The following is a 19,070-nucleotide window of genomic DNA, read 5'->3' as shown; positions in this document are numbered from 1 at the left end:
TGAAGTGGATGGAATCATGGGGTATAACAGCTGCTGATAGACAACAAGATGCATGTGAAATCAGGAAATAGTGACACAGAAAATGCTGCAGAAAGTATAGCGAAACCCGGGGACAAAAATGCAGTTCTATGAGCAAGAAATTAACTCAATGGGACAGCTATGGGATGCAAAAATATATCAGGGAAGAGACATTAATATTTAATAAGGCATCTAATCTACAAAATAAAAACCAATTCACATGAGCTAGAGGTGGAGAAGAGCAGGTGGGCAAGCCCAGAGTCCCAAGAGAAGAAAGGAATGGTGAAATCTGCCCCACAGGGGAGGTAGAAGATGAGAAGCATGTACTCCTACACACAAATCAGAGAAGGTTATGGGGACAGCAGAAATAACTTGAAAAATCTACTAGAGCAGCCAGCTCAAAACCTAGGGAGGTACTTAAAAGAAGTTTTGGAACATCGCAACAAGGTACGAGGGCTAGCACAAAAGCTAGCTCAACAAGTACTCACTACATAGCAAGTTTTGTAATATTTACCTTCGCTAGATGTTAAGGGATCATATTAGTCAATAGTGATTGCCACTTCCATCGATCCTAAAGAGTCTCGCATGGATTTAAATAGAATCGTATCATATCATCTCACATGAATTTTAAGTGAAGGAAGCACGCAAAGAGGGCAAAAGGGCAGTTTATCGAGATAGGCAAGCACTCATTCAAGACTTCAAACCTAGAACCAAAGCTCAGTCTTAAACTGATGTTATTCAGATCGATTTCAGAGTAGTATTTGGAATGTAGTTATGACATAATAATTTCGAGCTGAGCTGCCCTGTGCACTGCCCGGCTCTCTGGTCTATCCAGATGTTGTGAGTCATTCTGACATTTTGCACTTTGTCCCATAGGCCCATGAGGCCTCCCCAGGACCTCTCTCTCTCTCTCTCTCTCTCTCTCTCTCTCTCTCTCTCCATGAGGCCCGTGAGGAGCAAGACGAGGCGCAGGACCATGAGCACAGAGATAGCCCATCTTGCCAGAGAGCACCGATGGTTCCACCCCGAGGATGTACATATGACATGATCCGGCAGCACCGCAGGATGATCTTACACAGAGGCCGTACCCGTCGCTTTATTTCTAGACGACGGAGGATGATGGCAGATTTTCGGAGGAGATTGCTCCATGGAGACTTGGCACCGCCAGCAGCCCACTTGACACTTGCCCAGATCTTCACACTCATGGCAGGAGGCATGGTCGATGGCCATGACTTCCATCATTTCTTTGGATCACAGAACCCTTAGGGAAGACGATGTTCCTCATATTTCATATTTTACATTTTACATTTTGTATCTAGGCATTTTTGGTACTCTATTTCATTTCATTTTGTATCTAGGATTTTTGTAGCCATTTTTGGCATCTTAGCTGCATTACGATGAGGCCACCTAGTTGGCGCATCGTTGATGATGTATTTTCCTTTTGGATGATTTTGTGTCCCATAGGCCATGTATGGCCTTCCGTGGACCTTTAATAAAATTTCTTTCTTTCTTTCTTTCTTTCTCTTATTCATCACGGGTGTTGATGCCCGTTTAGAGGCTCACACCTTTCACTCATTGTATCAGGTTCTTTTAGTCTCATAGACCCTTCACTCTTTCAAAGGCTTTCAATAAACTTTCCATTCTTTCTTTCTCTTATTCTCAAGTTTATGATTGTGTTCGCTGTTGTGTACAATTGCATCTCACATCAAAACCCAAATGTGGAGATCCTCTCATTCAAACAAGCATTGTCAAAGAAGGGGGATATGAACAGCTCTATTGCGTATGTAGCTTATCACATGATATCCAATTCCAATCTGAACTCAAAATTGTAGTGTAAGATTCAATCCTTCGTGCAAAACTGGCATGAAAATAGCCATATTAAAGAGCTTGTACTCACTTCCAAATGTTTCCAGTAGCAACAAACTTACTTCTTGTAAGTTTTCCCCTCAGAAAGTTACAACCCAGGAGGTAGGGAGTGCTGAATAACTTTCTACACCTACATTTTCGCTTCTTTAAAAAATTTCATCTGAAAAGGATCCAGATTAAGAAGCCACCTTCTGGAATGTAGAAATCCTAGACACTACTGGACAGCATGTTCGTTGACGCATCTTTAATTCTTCCTCTGCCCCATCTTCTGTCTCACAGGACCATTGAGTGAATAGGCAGCATACAAAAGAATAGTAACTGATTCGAAAAATAATCAAGGTGAATCCCTTCTGTTATATCAAATGATATTTTTAAACCACAGTAAAACCCATTGAATTAATAAATATAAATGATCACATGGAGACACTGATGTGGTTTATTCAAAAGTGAAAGAAGCAGCACGCTCCAATTTCTCATAATCTTGACTACTTGCTTTCCCTTCAGGTAAAGGTTTGTTAACAGACTGTGGCAGTATTGGTTCAAAGGTAGCAATGACTGATATAACGCAGACAGCATCCAGAATAACATACACACTCCACATGCCTGTAAAACAAGGGCTACAGATGTCAAGGCCAGATGTTTGTTCAAAAGCTAGATTTCTGTTTGAGTAAAAGCTTGAATTTCAAGGCACTTCACTTACAACCAACCTTCTGCAAGCACCCAAGTAGCTATTGCTCTAAATAACAAACCTGGTAGAAATGAAGCATCAATTCGCTCTTGAGCCCAGGAAAACCTGCATTGCAAAATTCAGAATTGTAATGTTGCCTGCATCTCTATAGACTATAACAAACAGTATATCAGATATGTACGTAATCTTGAAAGCTGCTAGAGGACCAACAGCTGTTTAGTTAAATTAGATGGCAAATATTCAGACACAGAGCACTAGGGTCCTCATGGTGTGGGATTATGGCTAAACTGTCTGAGTTTGGTGAACGTGAAATAACAAACCACCTAGTTGGTTTACTTTTGAATTTTTGTTCCATTGTGCCTCTTTTGGCAACCACTTCTAGTTGTGCATCCAGAACCTTTTTCTTAAAACATTATCATTTCAGACATAACAGCAAATGTTTATTATTTATTTTAAAAACGATTGCCTTTCATTTTGATGCAAAATCTTACCAGCCAGGAGGAAATTTTGGGCTTTCGAACACCTAGGTGCAAACAGTAATCTTTTGGTCCAAATCAAAAAATAATAAGCTACCACCGCAAAAACAATATTTGGGGAGTCCCATATGACATTTGCACTTCTGACAGAAACCCCCTCAAACCTAAGAAAAGTACAGTTCACTTGGAGGGAAGTATAAGAACATGTCATAAAATATATGAAGTTACATGGGCATGCCTAGAGCTACATAAACATTTCCAAGCCTTAAACATCTTTTAAAACATTAAAAGGTAGGGACAGGCACACAGACGAGGGGTGCTGAAGTTAAGGGTTCTTTACCTCTTAACAAGAAGGCAATCCGTCCTTGAAAGGATTTGTGGAACAAGGATATCTATATACTTGACAGGAATAAAGATTTCTGTCAAGAATCGGAGGGTGTCAGCCTTTCTTCTTAAAAGACTTATGTGAAGCACTCAGTGTAAACTCGTACATGTGCCTGTGGGTAAATTGAAAGGCAAGATGTGGTGGAAGTTCTGAATAAGAGAAAGCACGCAAGACTCTTGCCTCCTCTAAAAGATTTGGAATAGAGATATCCCAAACAAAATCTTTTTGAATTATCATTCATTAAGCAACTTGGACTGTCAGAGATACAGCCTTAGGGCACAGTCCAGGAATTTGTAAAAGATGCCTATATGCTAGGGAAGACATTCATCTATTGTTTATTAACTGGCCTATGTCAGGCTATGCTTCGGATAAGTCCAGAATCTAGGTTGGGAATTTCGCTTTTTCCTATGTTGATATTTCGCTGGGAGAGCCTCGAATAGATTCGCAGGCATTTGAAATGCCTTTTAGAGTTAACTGCCATGGAATGTTTGGTTGGAAAGAAATGCTGTGGTTGTTCTTCAAGTCTGGCAGGGTTAATGGATGGGAATCCTGGTTAAGTCTAATGAGTGTTTGCAGCAGCTCAAAACGAGTATGAAGTAGGATATAGCTGGTCATTAGTCTTAGGAAGACCTTGCTCTTTGAAAGAATGGTTGCCCTCCATTAGGTGTCCAGGATTGTGCACGTCATTCATCTGCCCTTACCGTCATCGTATTTTTCAAGGAAAACACAGGAGGCCCGCTAGACTGCAGTGCCTGAATGCCAACGCTGCTACAATGGATGCAGCAAAACTGAGATGCAGCATTGAACTGCAAAATTAACAAAGAATCTATCATATAACTAACCCTAACTTAGGAGGTGAGAAGTTGAGAGGGAGAGCCTCCTGGCGGCTTCTCACAAAAGCCAATGCGTTTGCCCCATCCTATGTGGCACAATGACATACTGTATCCAATCAGAATGCATCAAACACATGCAGTAGATGCAATACTTACATCTGATTGGTGACTGCAATGCATGTGAGACACGTGGCAAAGTCACATGAGATAGACCAATGTATTGGTGCCATGTGGCACCAATCCCCTTCATCCATGATTGATGTATGTGGGCACTTGCCACATTATGTGGCCCCTTAAAAATATCTGACACATGTTGATGACATAACATCATAAATGGGCTACCCTAGGACCTAGGGTCTACTACCACTGTTTTGACCTTTAATTAGGTAGACCCTGGACCTAGGGTCTAGCTCTGGTTCTAGGGTCTACCTACTACTCTTTTGAACTTTAATTTATCCTAACTCCAAAATTATCCCAGTAGTAATTGAATGAACTAACTCCATCATTCATCACTTTTTCAACAATCGCCTTGATGAACAATGGAATAGACTTCACACCCATGAAGTTGAAAACCTTCTCTTCCTTAATCCTAGCAAGAGGTTTGGTTAGAATACCCACCACGTGATCTTATATCAGACAATAGACAAGCTCAATTTCTTGCTCAGAATTTTCACATATAAAATGATACTGCACCTCAATGTGCTTTTGTCCATGTGTGAAATACCTGATCCTTGGCTACTTTAAAAGATCTTTGGTCATCAATCAATAACGGAATTAGCCCACCAAAAGAAGGGAGAACCAATCCAAAAGAATTGATATCACACATGAGGCTACACTGCGTATGATCACGTCTCCGGATGGTTTGAACAATCAAGCCTTGCATTGTGGGTCTATAGCGACAACCATAGATAATTTTAAAAGCCATTGGAAGGAGACCAAGAGGATTCTTAAGTATGTTAAGGGAACACTAACCCATAGGATTGAATATAATAGAAGCAATGATCTAAAACTGTTAGGGGTTTACTGATCTTGCTTTGGGCAAGATGCATGATGAAACAAGATCTACTTTTGGATATTGCTTCAACATTGAATTTGACATGATATTGTGGAGTCGTAAAACAAAGCACTATTCCTTTATCCTCCACAGAAAGAACATAAGACTTAGACTAATGCAGCCTATGACACTATTTGGTTGAGAAGGAGCTTGAATGGCATTAGTCTTATTCAGAAAGATCTCATCACTCTGTTCTTCCACAATTTTTGGACCCCTTCTTACCAAACGAAATACTTTCTTATGGTTGTGTTTATTGAGAAAGGAAGAAACAAAGAAAGTGTAATAAAGCCTTCGAAAGACCAAAGGGTAAAGAGACAGAAAGAAACTGGTACAATGAGCTGAAAGCATGGAGTCTCTAAGCAAGCATCAACACCCATGATAGATACAAAATAGCCATAATCACAAAGATACCAATATACAAAGAGAAATCTTTGAGCTCCTGGCAACACTGTAATGATCATCTGGAAGCTAGCAAGGAGGTAAAGCCTAAAAGGGGGTCGATGAAGTATGTGATGGTAGTGGCAAAAAGCTTGTGATAGAACACTGACAGCTATCTGTGTGGTCCGTTGTAGTATCCTGGCTATGGCACTGCGTGGAATGGTGCCACCATCACTCCCATTAGCTGTGGCCTTGATCTGGTGAGCATCGAAGGAAGGTCTCCTAGTATGATCTATGCCTCAATCCGCTGGCAGTCTACCGTGTCCCTCGCTCTAGTCCTCAGATCCGCCATCTCCCTCGGCCCTGCTGATCCATGATGTCTAGTTGGAAAAACTCAGTGATCGTGCTCTAAGTGGAGTTTGGCTATACACCGTGATATCACCTATGTGTCCTAAGCAAATGCTCCCTATGTCGGGTGGCCTCTTGAAGGTCGCCAAGCGCCTCTGCTCTGGGATAGGAAAAAAACTAGATAGGCATCCGAAACGAACCTTGAAGAGACAATGATAGTGACCTAGGATCTCGTAGTATAAAGGACATATGAAAGAAGTGCTCCTCCGACACGATCTAGCAAAGTTGGTGTGATGAAACACAAAACTGTACGCTTGATATCCTCAAGGAGTGGAGGAAATGGATGCATGTGTCTCCTCATAAGGCATGATCGACACTGAGAAAGAGAATCAATGAGTACCTCTGATAAGCACGGTTCGTACAGTATTACCACTGATGGATAAATGAAGCCCTCCATCGAAAGCTGTAAATAGTGGTCTCTGTAGAAGCTGAGCTTCACGAGAAGCTCGCTAGGTGCCAACCAAGTTCGAAATGTGTGTAGCTATAAGAGATCCTCCTGGATAACCTGATTCACCTCATGATATGTGAGTGGAATGGAGGGGGTCCTAATGCTGTACTGAAAGGGGGGTGATATGTTTATGTGGAGCCCTAAACTCTCAAACCGTTTGCATATATGTGCATACCAACGCCTCTGGTCACCTCAGCCGCCAAAGCCACGGATGAGGATAGGGCCAACCACGGTAGCCTGCGTCACCCTATAGTACTAGATCCGTACTCCCTAACATGGTAGATAACCTGAAATGCTGGGTCAAGCTATAGTGCGAATGCTCCAAACTCATCCAGAACTATCTAATGTGGGACTCAAGGCTTACTGCAGATCATCCGTAAAAGCAAGAGAACATGAAGTCTCCCCACTCGAGCCCAATCTAGCTTGATAGCTCTGGCCCCCGGTAAGGGCTGCCATACATCAGTCAAAGAGAAGAGACTCGGTCCATGAGTCTTGGAAATGAGAGTGTGAGCACTACACTTGTGTCTAGCAAGCGCGGTGTATCCCTTGCTCAATCGGGCAGCCCCAAGTGCTTGTCGCATCGTGAAAATCGGGCCAGCACAAAAAGAAACATGACGTAAGATAGAGGGAAGCAACAACAACAGAGACAACTCACACTTGACGATATGAACAAACGCAGCAACCAGAGTGGCCTCTAGGTGGATAGCACTGCCACACAAAAGCAAGCCACCACTTAACATTAGTGTACGGGGGTTCCCCACGCAGACAGCATGCCCATGCATGATGCAATTTCCTTTATGACCACGACTTTGGGGGTCTAAGAGCATGTGATTGATGCTTTCTTTGTAGGTAGAAAGATGGGGGCCAAACGTGGCCTTCGCAGCAGCCCAAGGAAGAGGCTGAGCTGCAACTTGATGGAGGAGGGTAGCTAAGCCGAAATGCAGAGGCCTTGCTCTTTCCTGGAACTCCAAATTTTCAGGTGTTTTCTTTTTTTTCCACAGCATCCCCCCCACACAGTTGGGGTGGGCTGATGGGCTGAGGGGGCTCTAGGGTGCCCCTTGTATTTCAGTGGGGCCTCCAAGGGTCCCCACGGCCTGCAAGGGCAAGGGATCTACCCCCTTGGACAAATAGCGGGGGTAAGAACCCCTAGTAGCATGCGGCATGTGCCGTGACGGATCGGGGGGAGTGGAGGGTCAAGGCATGGAGCATGATGGGCAGTGTGACCGATGGGGTGACAGCAAAGCGTGAGGTGCAGCAAAACATGAGCAATGAGCGATGGAGGCAAATCGTGACCGATGGAGCAGAGGACGAGCGATGGAGCAAAGGGGAAGGACGATCAAGAAGAGAGATCTTGAGATTCTAAGAGGGAGCGATAAAGTAAGGAGGTGGAGCAAGGGTGACGGCGCTGAGAAAAGCAATCGTGTCGAGCGATAGAGTGAGAAAGGGTGACGGGCGTGAAGAAGAGAGAAAGGGTGATGGGCATGAGAGGAGCAAAGCAGGGGTGACAGGCGTGACCAGTGCAGAGAAGATGGTGGCAGGCACGAGCAAAGAAGAGCAGAGTGATGGTGACGGGTGTGGAGCAAAGTGTGAGCGATGGAGCAGAACGTGAGCGTGGAGCAAAACGTGAGTAGAGCAAGAGAGGAAAAATGTGTGTGTCTGTGTGTGTGTGGAACAAAAGGCGAAAGCATAGAAGTAATTTGTCGCCACAAAGGACGATAATGAGAGCCCAATCCATATGTAGTCGCTGCTAGAGAAAAGGGGAGCACAACCAGCATCATCTATAACATCAGCAGCCGAGGTGATGCCTTTCAACGAGACAAAGTAGGAATGTCGAGGTTCCTGTAAAGCCAAGGAGACTGAAAGACTTTCGATCAGTGAATGCTTTCAGCTCTCAAAGAATTCCCAAGCAAAGATTGCCATCCATTCCATTCCAGATGAGAAAGAACATGCTTCCAGTCAAGAAGCAAGCGGGAGACAAAAGGGCAGCCAGGCAAAGTGCTATGAGTGCAGCCAAAAAAGAAATCCCATTGATTGAGTTGCCAATGACCAAACGCAGAAATACTAATATGAGTGACCAGAGTCCTAATCATAAGAGCCCAAGGCTGATCACCTTGCATAAATTGCAGCAACATTTTCCCCCTATGGGCAAGAATATGCACCTGAATATATCCCTGATGTTCAATCCACCATGCATCTTGGGAGAACAAATGTGATGCATCGAAACCAGCCTAAGACGTTTTCCTGCCATGTTTGGATCGCCAGAAGATTTCCATAAAGACAGACATGAAAGATGTAAGATCTGCCTTAGTGAACATGATCAATGGCAAGTAAAACTGAATATATGCCACAAGCATGGACTGCACTATTGAACATCCATTTAGTGCGCTCCTGTATGCTATAGCCACGCACCCCATGCTTCAGTGTATGAATCATCTCATAGCTACGGATAAGCTACATGGTTTGAAAAATCATGATAGTAAACCATTGCTTGCTCAAGCTTATGCAGATGATTCTTTTTTCACTCCCCTCAATACAGAGCAGGATCCTTCTAAGCTAATGCAAGCTCTTTCTTTATATGGTTTAGCGGCTGGGCTTCATGTAAATTTTCAGAAACAATTGCCTTTGCATTCCAATGAATGGCACTCTCTTTTATGGCCTGGTGAATTCATCCCACCAACTCAATTGGTTCGTCATCTTGGCTATCCTTTGAGTTGGATACTTTCTCCTCGTCAACAATCTAATTGGATTCTCGCAGCTCTCAAGAAAAAGCTGGAGTACTGGAAATTGGCAACTTGGCCTCTTCATGTTCGTCTTCGAATTGTGCAATCTATTCTGATGGCGTATATTCAATTCTACTTGCCTCTTATTATGTTCAGCAAGGCTGATCTTGCCTCTTTTATGTCTGAGGTTCTGGAAATCTTCTGGTGTTCTTGCCATGGCAAAAAAAGCTTGTGTTTGCTTCAGGTACAGCAGCTTTGTTCTCCAAAGATGCATGCAGGTCTTAATATTCTCAATATCCATCTGCACATTCTTGCCCATAAGGGGAAACTCATGCTGCAGTTTTTGCAAGATTCTCAACCATGGGCTGCCATGATTCGTCATTTTACTCTTGCATGTTGAATCTCCAGCTTTTGATCATTGGCAGCTTTCCCAGTGGGAGTTTTGTGACAAGCAAAATCCCTGGCTGTCCTTTGGTTTCCCATTCGTTAATGGATTGGAATATATCCTTTCCCACTTGGATTGGCACGGCAGTGATTCCTTGCAAGGCAACTCTTTCAGAGCTGAAAGTATACATTGGTCTAGAGTGTTCGCCCTTCCTTTGGCTTTGCAACAGCCTCGACGTTCGTATTTTTTGAGTGCCAAGGGGATTCGTTTGGTTCAGGATGTTGTTGATCATGCTGGATTTCCCCTTACTTTTCCTTTTGCCGCTGCCAAATTTGGCCTTGGAATGCATTATCGTCCACTTTGGCATAAGATTACTTTGATGCTCCAACCTTTCCAGCCAGTTCCTCCATTGCATCTACAAGATCATCTTCAAGACTGGACACTTTCTTCTATGGGCTTGTCATGCCGTCCTCTACAGTTTGCACATATTATTGTCTCTTCTCTTTGGCGGAAACATTTGAGACAAATGTGGCATTCAAAGATTCCTCTCCATCAGCAGGTTTTCTTGTGGAGAGTTTTGTTGGGTGTTCTTCCTCATGGACAGCTCTTGGCACAAAAAAGTGTGTGGATAGAGGGTGCGTGTGTGTATGTAAAGTGTGATGGAGAGCTCTGGAGCCCCCACAGTCCTAGCTGACCCTCCGTCCCCCTCTGTTTCTATTCCGTCATCCTCTGTTCACCTCCCAACCCCATCCGTACCGTCCGTACAGCCTCCGGCCCCTTCAGGTGTCCGTTTGTACAGTCTCAGCCCTGTCTAGATCAGTCGCGCCCTTCATCTAGTCTCCTTCAACAGACCGTACTGGCTGTACGGCCGTCATTTGTCCATGCGCCTCTTCTACCTTCCGTTCCGGTGTTGCAGCCTTCAGTGTCAATTTCCTCCTCCCTTCCTGCTGCTTCAACACCTGTTTCCTTTGTTTTTTCTGCCTCAACCTCTCCTCTTTCTGCCTCTACTCTGACTACTCATGTTTTTCTTCGACGGAAGCATGGTGGTGTGTTTGCCTCGCCTTCAGTCAAATCGGCAAAGCTGGATGTTTCTGATGGTCCTTCTTCTTCTCTCTAGCTGGATCGTCTTCGCCAATGTGCTCTGCCTCTGTCACAGAAGCTCTTTTATCGGGTTCCCCGCTTGTTCATTCCTTGGATTCTGTCCTCCTGGTCTCGGGCCTGCCTCTATTTTATGGGTAGGGTTTTATCTTCAGCTCATCTTCATCTTTGGGCTGATGTTGCAGTGGTTTGGATTGTATCTCTTCCTTTGTCTTTCTAGGCAGAGAATTTTACTATGCCCACTGCTCTTTGACTGATGTGGTAGAGAGCCTTGTCAGTCGAGTTGGTGTTCCTGGAGCGGGTTTTTTTGCTTATGTGATGCCCAGGGATCCCCTATTTGATCCGTCTGCCTCTCTTCTGACCCACTTCCCGGTTTGGATTACCCTCAAAGCGCTGCCTGTGCCTCTTCTTCAGCATCTCCCAACTCTTGCAGCGCTTCCGGGGAGGCCTCACCATGTTCTGAGACCAGAATTTTTGCAGCCTACCCGTGATGTTTGACTCTGTATCTTATGGGATATGATGCAACTTGTGCCATCTACTCTGGATCTTGATTGGGGCTTTGCTGATCCGATGCGCATCGCTACATTTTGCTTCTTTTCCTACAGCCTATTATCGGTGTCCTCAGGTTGGTCATTTTGCATGTGTCTGCTTTGTTGGATAAGCCTTATTTTACTGCTCCGAAGCATTACTGGAGGAAGGTAGAAAAATCACAGGCCACTCTTTCTCTTGCTGAAGAAGTTCAGGGTATGACTCCTGTTGAGCATCTTCAGCCTCCTTCCCATCAGGATATGGATGTACCCCTTGCAGAGGGGATAATACAAGATGCTGCCCTTGCTCTTTCTCAAATTGATCCTCATACTGAAGCTGAAATGCTGAGTCATGCTTTATCAGATGCAACGCTTTCGTCGGAGGATACAGATGTTGATTTAGACCCTTTGTCTTTGATGCCTGTGCCAGAATCTTCTTCTGTTCGAGATGTAGAAGTACCTTTTTTACTCGAATCTTTTCATCCCATGTTACAATAGGTTTTTGACCCGATGATTCAAAAATTTCGGGTACCAGCCTATATCAAGAAGAATCACAAGGGCAAAAAACTACTTGTTTTTATTGATGGTGTGGTTTCATCACTGCATCAGTTTTTATAGAGCAACAATTTGAAGCTGGAGGATGCTGTATTTGATCCTCTTCCAGCTTGATATGTAACTTTTTACTTGGCTACCTCATGACTTTTGTTATGAGGCTTTACTTGTAAATTTTTTCCTTGTACTTATTGGTGGGTTTCTACCTCTTTTGAGATTTCCCACACAGAAATATAAGATTTCATTACAAAACAAAAGTGTGTGAAGGCTGTCCATTTAGTGCGCTCTTATATGCTATAGCCACGCACCCCATGCTTCATTACATGGATCATCTCGTAGCTACGGATAACCTACATGGTTTGGAAATTCATGGCGGTAAACCATTGCTTGCTCAAGCTTATGCAGATGATTCTTTTTTCACTCCCCTCAATACAGTTCTGAGCTAATGCAAGCGCTTTCTTTATATGGTTTAGCGGTTGGGCTTCATGTAAATTTTCAGAAACAATTGCCTTTGCATTCCAATGAATGGCACTCTCTTTTATGAAATCATCCCACCAACTCAATTGGTTTGTCATCTTGGCTATCCTTTGAGTTGGACACTTTCTCCTCGTCAACAATCTGATTGGATTCTCGCAGCTCTCAAGAAAAAGCTGGAGTACTAGAAATTGGTAACTTGGCCTCTGCATGTTCGTCTTCGAATTGTCCAATCTATTCTGATGGCGTATATTCAATTCTACTTGCCTCTTATTATGTTCAGCAAGGCTGATCTTGCCTCTTTTATGTTTGAGGTTCTGGAAATCTTCTGGTGTTCTCGCCATGGCAAAAAAAGCTTGCATTTGCTTCAGGTACAGCAGCTTTGTTCTTCAAAGATGCATGGAGATCTTAATGGCCTCTTTTATGGCCTGGAGAAATTATCCCACCAACTCAATTGGTTCATCATCTTGGCTATCCTTTAGGTTGGACACTTTCTCCTCATCAACAATCGGATTGGATTCTCGCAGCTCTCAAGAAAAAGCTAGAGTATTGGAAATTGGCAACTTGGCCTTTGCATGTTCGTCTTCGAATTGTGCAATCTATTCTGATAGCATATATTCAATTCTACTTGCCTCTTATTATGTTCAGCAAGGCTGATCTTGCCTCTTTTATGTCTGAGGTTCTGGAAATCTTCTGGTTTTCTCGCCATGGCAAAAAAAGCTTGCGTTTGCTTCCAGTACAGCAGCTTTGTTCTCCAAAGATGCATGGAGGTCTTAATATTCTCAATATCCATCCGCACATTCTTGCCCATAAGGGGAAACTCATGCTGCAGTTTTTGCAAGATTCTCAACCATGGGCTGCCATGATTCGTCATTTACTCTTGCATGTTGAATCTCCAACTATTGGTCATTCGCAACTTTCCCAGTGGGAGTTTCTTTTTGGTTCTGTGACAGGCAAAATCCCTGGCTGTCCTTTGGTTTACCATTTGTTAATGGTTTGGAAACATATCCTTTCCCACTTGGATTGGCATGGCAGTGATTCCTTGCAAGGCAACTCTTTCGGAGCTAAAAGTATACATTGGTCTAGAGTGTTCGCCCTTCTTTTGGCTTTGCAGGAGCCTCGACGTTCGTATTTTATAAGTCGCAAGGGGATTCGTTTGGTTCAGGATGTTGTTGATGATGCTGGATTTCCCCTTGCTTTTCCTTTGGCCGCTACCAAATTTGGCCTTGGAATGCATTATCGTCCACTTTGGCATAAGATTACTTTGATGCTCCAACCTTTTCAGCCGGTTTCTCCATTCCATCTACAAGATCGTGTTCAAGACTGGACACTTTCTTCTATGGGCTTGTCATGCGGTCCTCTACAGTTTACACATATTCTCTTTATAAAGTTCTACTTCCTCCACCATCTATCTCGCAAAAGGCAAATCATATTTGGCATCTTAATCGTCCTATGAAATGGTGGCGAAAACGTTTGAGACAAATTTGGCATATTAAGATTTCTCTCCGTCAGCAGGTCTTCTTGTGGAGAGTTTTGTTGGGTGTTCTTCCTCATGGACAGCTCTTAGCACGACGACATATTGCTTCCTCTATTTGTCGCAGATGTTTCGCTCCAAGAGAGATTGTGCCTCATCTCTTTTGGCATTGTCCTTCCTCTTGTGCTTTCTTGGATTTCCTTTGGCAGATTTTGAGAGCTCCGTTTCCTCAGATTGCTTTTGGCAAGTTCTTATGGCTTTTTGTTGTACATCCACCCAGATAGGAGGTTGCTTTCTTTTTTGTTTGGGTTCGGTACTGGGCACTCTGAACTCTATGGAAGGATCGCAATCATAGGGTCTTTGGTGATCCTGTTTTTTCCAATTTCTCTTTCTTAAGACACTCTTTACAGCAATCACTTTTTGATTGCTTGCAATCTCGTGTCTTTGATCATTATGTATATTTGTCCTACAGTGAGATTTTCTCTTGATGTATTATAGCTTTCCCTTTCTAGAATAGGGCTTTTTGTAACATAATGACTCAAAGATTCCACAAAAAAAATGTGTGTGTGTGTGTGTGTGTTTTTGAGTGTGTGTGTGCGCTTGGGGTGTGTGTGTGGTGTGTCGTGAGAGAAGCGGAGAGGAGTGCTCGCTAATCAGCGTCGTCCGAGATAGTTTGGCGCCTGCCGTTTTGTCCGTACCTCCGTACGGCCATCGTACGGTTCCCGTACGACTTTAGCGTCAGGATACCTTTCCATCGCGGCTCCGTTCAACCTTGCACGACATTTCGTACCTGCAGTCATCCTTCTCAAATTCCGTACAGTCCGTCCGTACTTTCCCGTACAGTCGTCAAATTTTCACGTCCGTACTGTCCCCATACTAGTTCCCGTACAGTCGTTAAATTTCCCATACACACTGTTAGCAGTCCCGTACAGCCTGTTAGCAGTCCCGTACAGTTTGTCAGTTCTTTCCTGCAACCTCTCAATCTGTCCGTACAGTTCTGTCAGTTTCTTCGTGCCACCGTACAGTGCTTCAGTTTAGTGTCCGTACAGCCTCCCAGCCCTTCTTTGTGCTCTGTCCAATTCTCTCTGTTTGATATCTGTTGAATCCCTTAGCCTCCATGGCAGAAGCAAACAAGTACTATGTCAAGAGAGCCCTCTCTCCTGAACCCAAAAGACAATCAAGGGAAACCTCTTCCCCCATAGCTCCTTCTTCTGAAGATGCTTCCTATGTGTTTGATATGCTGAATGATGATTTTCAACAAAGTAGAAGGGAATGGATTCAACCTGCTTCGGAACTCACTTACAAAATGAAGCTGCCATCTCTTGTGCATCCTTTGAAGAAGCTCTCTCAAACTGCAGTTATCATCTTTTTCCCACGCAAAATTCCCTCTGCTAATGATGTGGGACAATGGGTGAATTCTCTTCTAGGTGGATGCTATGTAGAAGGAGTCTATTTTGCCTCCCGAGGATTTTATGAAGTTCATCTTTTGGATGCTTTGACAAAACAAAAGATGCTGGAAATGTCTCCTTTATTTTTCGGTCGCCAGATGGTGCATATCATGCCCTGGTCCCCTAATAAGGAGTATCAGAACCTCATCAAGCATCATTGCCCTATATGGGTTGAACTGGTTGATTTTCCAGATTATATGAGAACAGAGCTTCCAGATTTAGCTATGACATTGGGACAAGTGATCTGTCCCCCTCGTCCCACAGGTAATAAAAATCGTTTTTGCATCTTATGGGATACTGATAGACCGACCCCTTCCTCTATTGCAGTTGAGATTGAGGGTGTTAATTTGGGAAAGAAATATTTCACTTTAAAATGGGGCATTTTTTCTGGAGCTTGTTTTTCTTGTCACAAATTTGGGCATCTTGCTTCGTAGTGTCCCTCTATCCTTCATCCACCTCCTCCAGCTGCTATTCCTCTGCCATCTAATAAAGGAGGTCAGAAGACATATGTGGAAAAGATTGAAGCTAAAGGAGCAAAGCCTTCAGTTCATACAGGGAGCCAGGCCAATTCAGCTCAAAATAAGGATAAAGGAAAGAGCAAGTTAGGGAAAAATAACTCATCTTCTCATGAGGGATGGCAGACTGCAAAGAAGACGGTGCCTCTCAAACAAAGACCTCTCCAATCTCGTAATTGGGATGCCTCTGCTCCTTCTCCAGGACAATCTTCTACCTCTTCAAGCAACCCCATCTCAAAGGCATGGGTCAATGCAGTCAAGAAGGGTCTTCCCCTTTGTGAAGAAGATGATATTATCAGGGAATTGGATGCTGAGGGTCAGCAAGACCCTGTGGCAATGGCAGAGGCTTGAGGCCTCCCGTTCTTTTGGAGGACCGATCATTCTCTTGTATATATTTTCATGCGTGCTTCTCTTAAATGTTTTTCCTATAATATACAAGGCCTCTGCAACCAGAATAAATGGAGGCTTCTTTGGCATTATATAAATACAACTGATCCGGATGTTGTGTGTCTGCAAGAGCATAATCAGCATTTTTTTGCTGGCCAGCATGGGTTTTTTTCTGGATATGATATATTTTATTCAGGATCTGAACAATTCTCTGGGCTGTGCATTTTAGCCAGACATGATCTGCAACCCTGGATAGCATATAATGATCTAGGTGGACGATGGATGATTATCCAATGTATGATCAATGGAGAGATTTTTGAAATAGGATCTTTGTATGCCTCTCAAAATTCAGCTTCCAGAGCTCAAATGTGGAACTCCATAAAGCAATATCCTTGGTCCTCTAATGCTCTACTTTGTGGTGATTTCAACAATTCTCCTCACTGGAAGGACAATACCACTCATAAATCCCATATGCTGCCCTCTGAAATCCAGCAATGGGAACACATGACATCATCACTTCGATTTGCAGATTTATGGACAGCAACTCACCCTTCAGTTATGGGATTTACATATCATCATAATGCTTTTACAGATTATTGGGCCAGGCTTGATAGATATTATCTCATTCATGCTCAACAATATGATGAATATACATGTCAGATGTGGACTGATTATTCACAACAATTATCTGATCACACTCCACTTTGGCTCACCCTTTCTTTTGGTATGCCTCTGGATGACTTGCAGCTCTCTTCAGTCAGAAATTTACAGGTTAATCAATTATATCTTTCTCATGAAAAATTTCAGCATATGATCAGACTGGCTTGCAGGCCATTGCTATCCCATGCTCAGGAGGATCTGGAATTTGCTTGGACCTCTTTCATACATTGTATTCAAAATGTCATTAAGGAATATGGAAGATGGTACATGGCAGAAACCAGACAGCATATCCAGTGGGCAAAATCATACAAGCAGTATTTGGTACAGATTAGTCATCAAAGATCTCTATCTGCTTCTGAGCAGCATTTATTGTTTGCTTCCTCCATAATTGATGCCAATGATAAACGCAAGCTGTCCAAATGGCAGATCAGGGCCAGAGTTAAACCTATGCTAGATAAGGGCTGTTCCTCTAAATCTTTTTTTCGGAACTTACATGCACATAGACAAAGCCAATCTATCATGAGGGTAAGGAAATCAGATGGTCTTTGGATCCAGTCTCTCTCTCAACTAGAAAAACAATGTCTGGATCATTTTCAGCTCCTTTTTTCTCAGCCATCTTCTTCTACACCTCAGGTCGCATTGGCTCGTAACAGATTTACTGAGCTTGTTTCTCCCATTGTCTCCTCGCAAAAAGCCTCAATGCTGGAAATGTCCTTTTCAGATGATGAATTGGATGAAGCCCTTAAGCATTTGGGTAAACATAAATCCCCTGGCTGGGATGGTCTGACGGTTGAATTTTTTGAAGCCTTTTGGCCTGAATTGAAGGGTCCAATTCTGCAGTTTATTAATGTAGCCTGGCAGCACCAGCATCTTCCCTCAGCTTGGAAGCATGGTCTGGTTAAGCTTGTGCCCAAAAAACTTCTATGTGAGACTATGGATGACTGGAGGCCCATCACTTTGATGCCGGTCATATACAAACTGATTGCCAAAATGTTGGTACACCGGATAAAGGATATCCTTCATGATGGACTTCATCCCACGCAATATGGTTTTGTTCCAAGACGGCACATACATGACAATATCTCTAACACTCTCATCGCAATGGAATATGCAAAATATTCAGATCAAGATGTGTTGGTCATGCAGGTGGATGTGGCGAAGGCATTTGATACAGTACAGTGGGATTATGTCTCTCAAATCATGCTAAAACTTGGTTTTGGGCCAAAGCTAGCTAATGTCATATATTGGCTTTACTCAAATTCCACTGCACAATGCTTTATTGGGAAACATTTGTCTGAGTCTTGGACTCTCGAACGTTCAGTTCGACAGGGATGCCCTCTCAGTGCGTTGCTTTATGCCATCGCTTCACATCCTTTGCTTCTTTATATGGATCACATGGTTGATACTGAACAACTAGAGGGGCTTCAGATTTCTGGTTCACGACCCTTCATTGCACAGGCCTATGCAGATGATTCATTCTTCATGCCAAAGAACAGTCCATTGGAGATTCGCCTCTTGATGGATACCCTTTCAGATTTTGGGTTGGCAGCTGGTCTTAAAATTAATTTTCAGAAATCAAAACTCTTGCCTCTCAAGCATTGTGACTGGCATGCTATCCTGTGGCCAGACCAGATTATTCATCCGGAAAATATAGTAAGACATTTGGGCTATCCTATTGGCTGGAAAATCAGCAATAAGCAACAAATGTCGTGGGTGTCAAACAAAATTCAGGACAAATTAGAATATTGGAAGATCTCCACTTGGCCTCTGCATGTACGGCTTCGAATTTTGTCCAGTCTATTGTTCTAGCTTATGTCCAGTTCTACCTTCCTCTATTACATTGGTCATCTCGAGATCTCACATCTTTTATGTCTCAAGCCATGGAGATTTTTTGGAAAACCAAGCTTCATAAAAAAGCTTTACGGTTGCTCAAAATGGACTTGCTTTGCTCACCAAGAATGCATGGTGGTTTGAATATAATAAACATCAAATATCATGTGTTCGCAAGAAAGATCACTATGCTCAAGACATTCTTTCAACAAGAGCAGCCTTGGTCTATCATGCTGGCAATTTTGTGTGGTCAGATGAGCACACATGCTTATGGACATTGGCTAGTAGATCCATCGGAAGTAGTACTTGGAAAATTTCAAGGTAAAATCCCTGGTTGTCCATTTTCTAATTCCTTGATTCAGGACTGGAAGCAAGTACTCTCTCACATCAAATGGTCTCCTCATCCTGCTTCTATAGCTTCTTCACTCAGATTATTGCTGATCTCC

General features: G+C 43.3%; 1 protein-coding gene across 1 annotated transcript in view; it reads right to left on the bottom strand.

Annotated features, from left to right (window-relative positions):
- Positions 1 to 1,749: 1,749 nt before the first annotated feature.
- Positions 1,750 to 19,070, bottom strand: part of LOC147891533 (protein ZINC INDUCED FACILITATOR-LIKE 1-like) — a 227,507-nt gene continuing 210,186 nt past the window's right edge. Inside the window, exons 16-17 of the mRNA XM_087387922.1 lie at positions 2,634 to 2,677; positions 1,750 to 2,487 (exon numbers count right to left, since the gene is read on the bottom strand). Of these exons, the coding sequence (XP_087244048.1) occupies positions 2,321 to 2,487; positions 2,634 to 2,677 (211 nt within the window). The 3' untranslated portion in view covers positions 1,750 to 2,320. The remainder of the gene's footprint in view (positions 2,488 to 2,633; positions 2,678 to 19,070) is intronic.

The sequence above is a fragment of the Dipteris shenzhenensis genome, chromosome 17, assembly GCF_047967505.1.
Source record: "Dipteris shenzhenensis isolate YYH24624 ecotype China chromosome 17, Dip_SZ_1.0, whole genome shotgun sequence".
Taxonomy (NCBI): domain Eukaryota; kingdom Viridiplantae; phylum Streptophyta; class Polypodiopsida; order Gleicheniales; family Dipteridaceae; genus Dipteris; species Dipteris shenzhenensis.
Note: the sequence above shows the minus strand (reverse complement) of the source record. Positions and strands in the feature narration are given on the sequence as shown.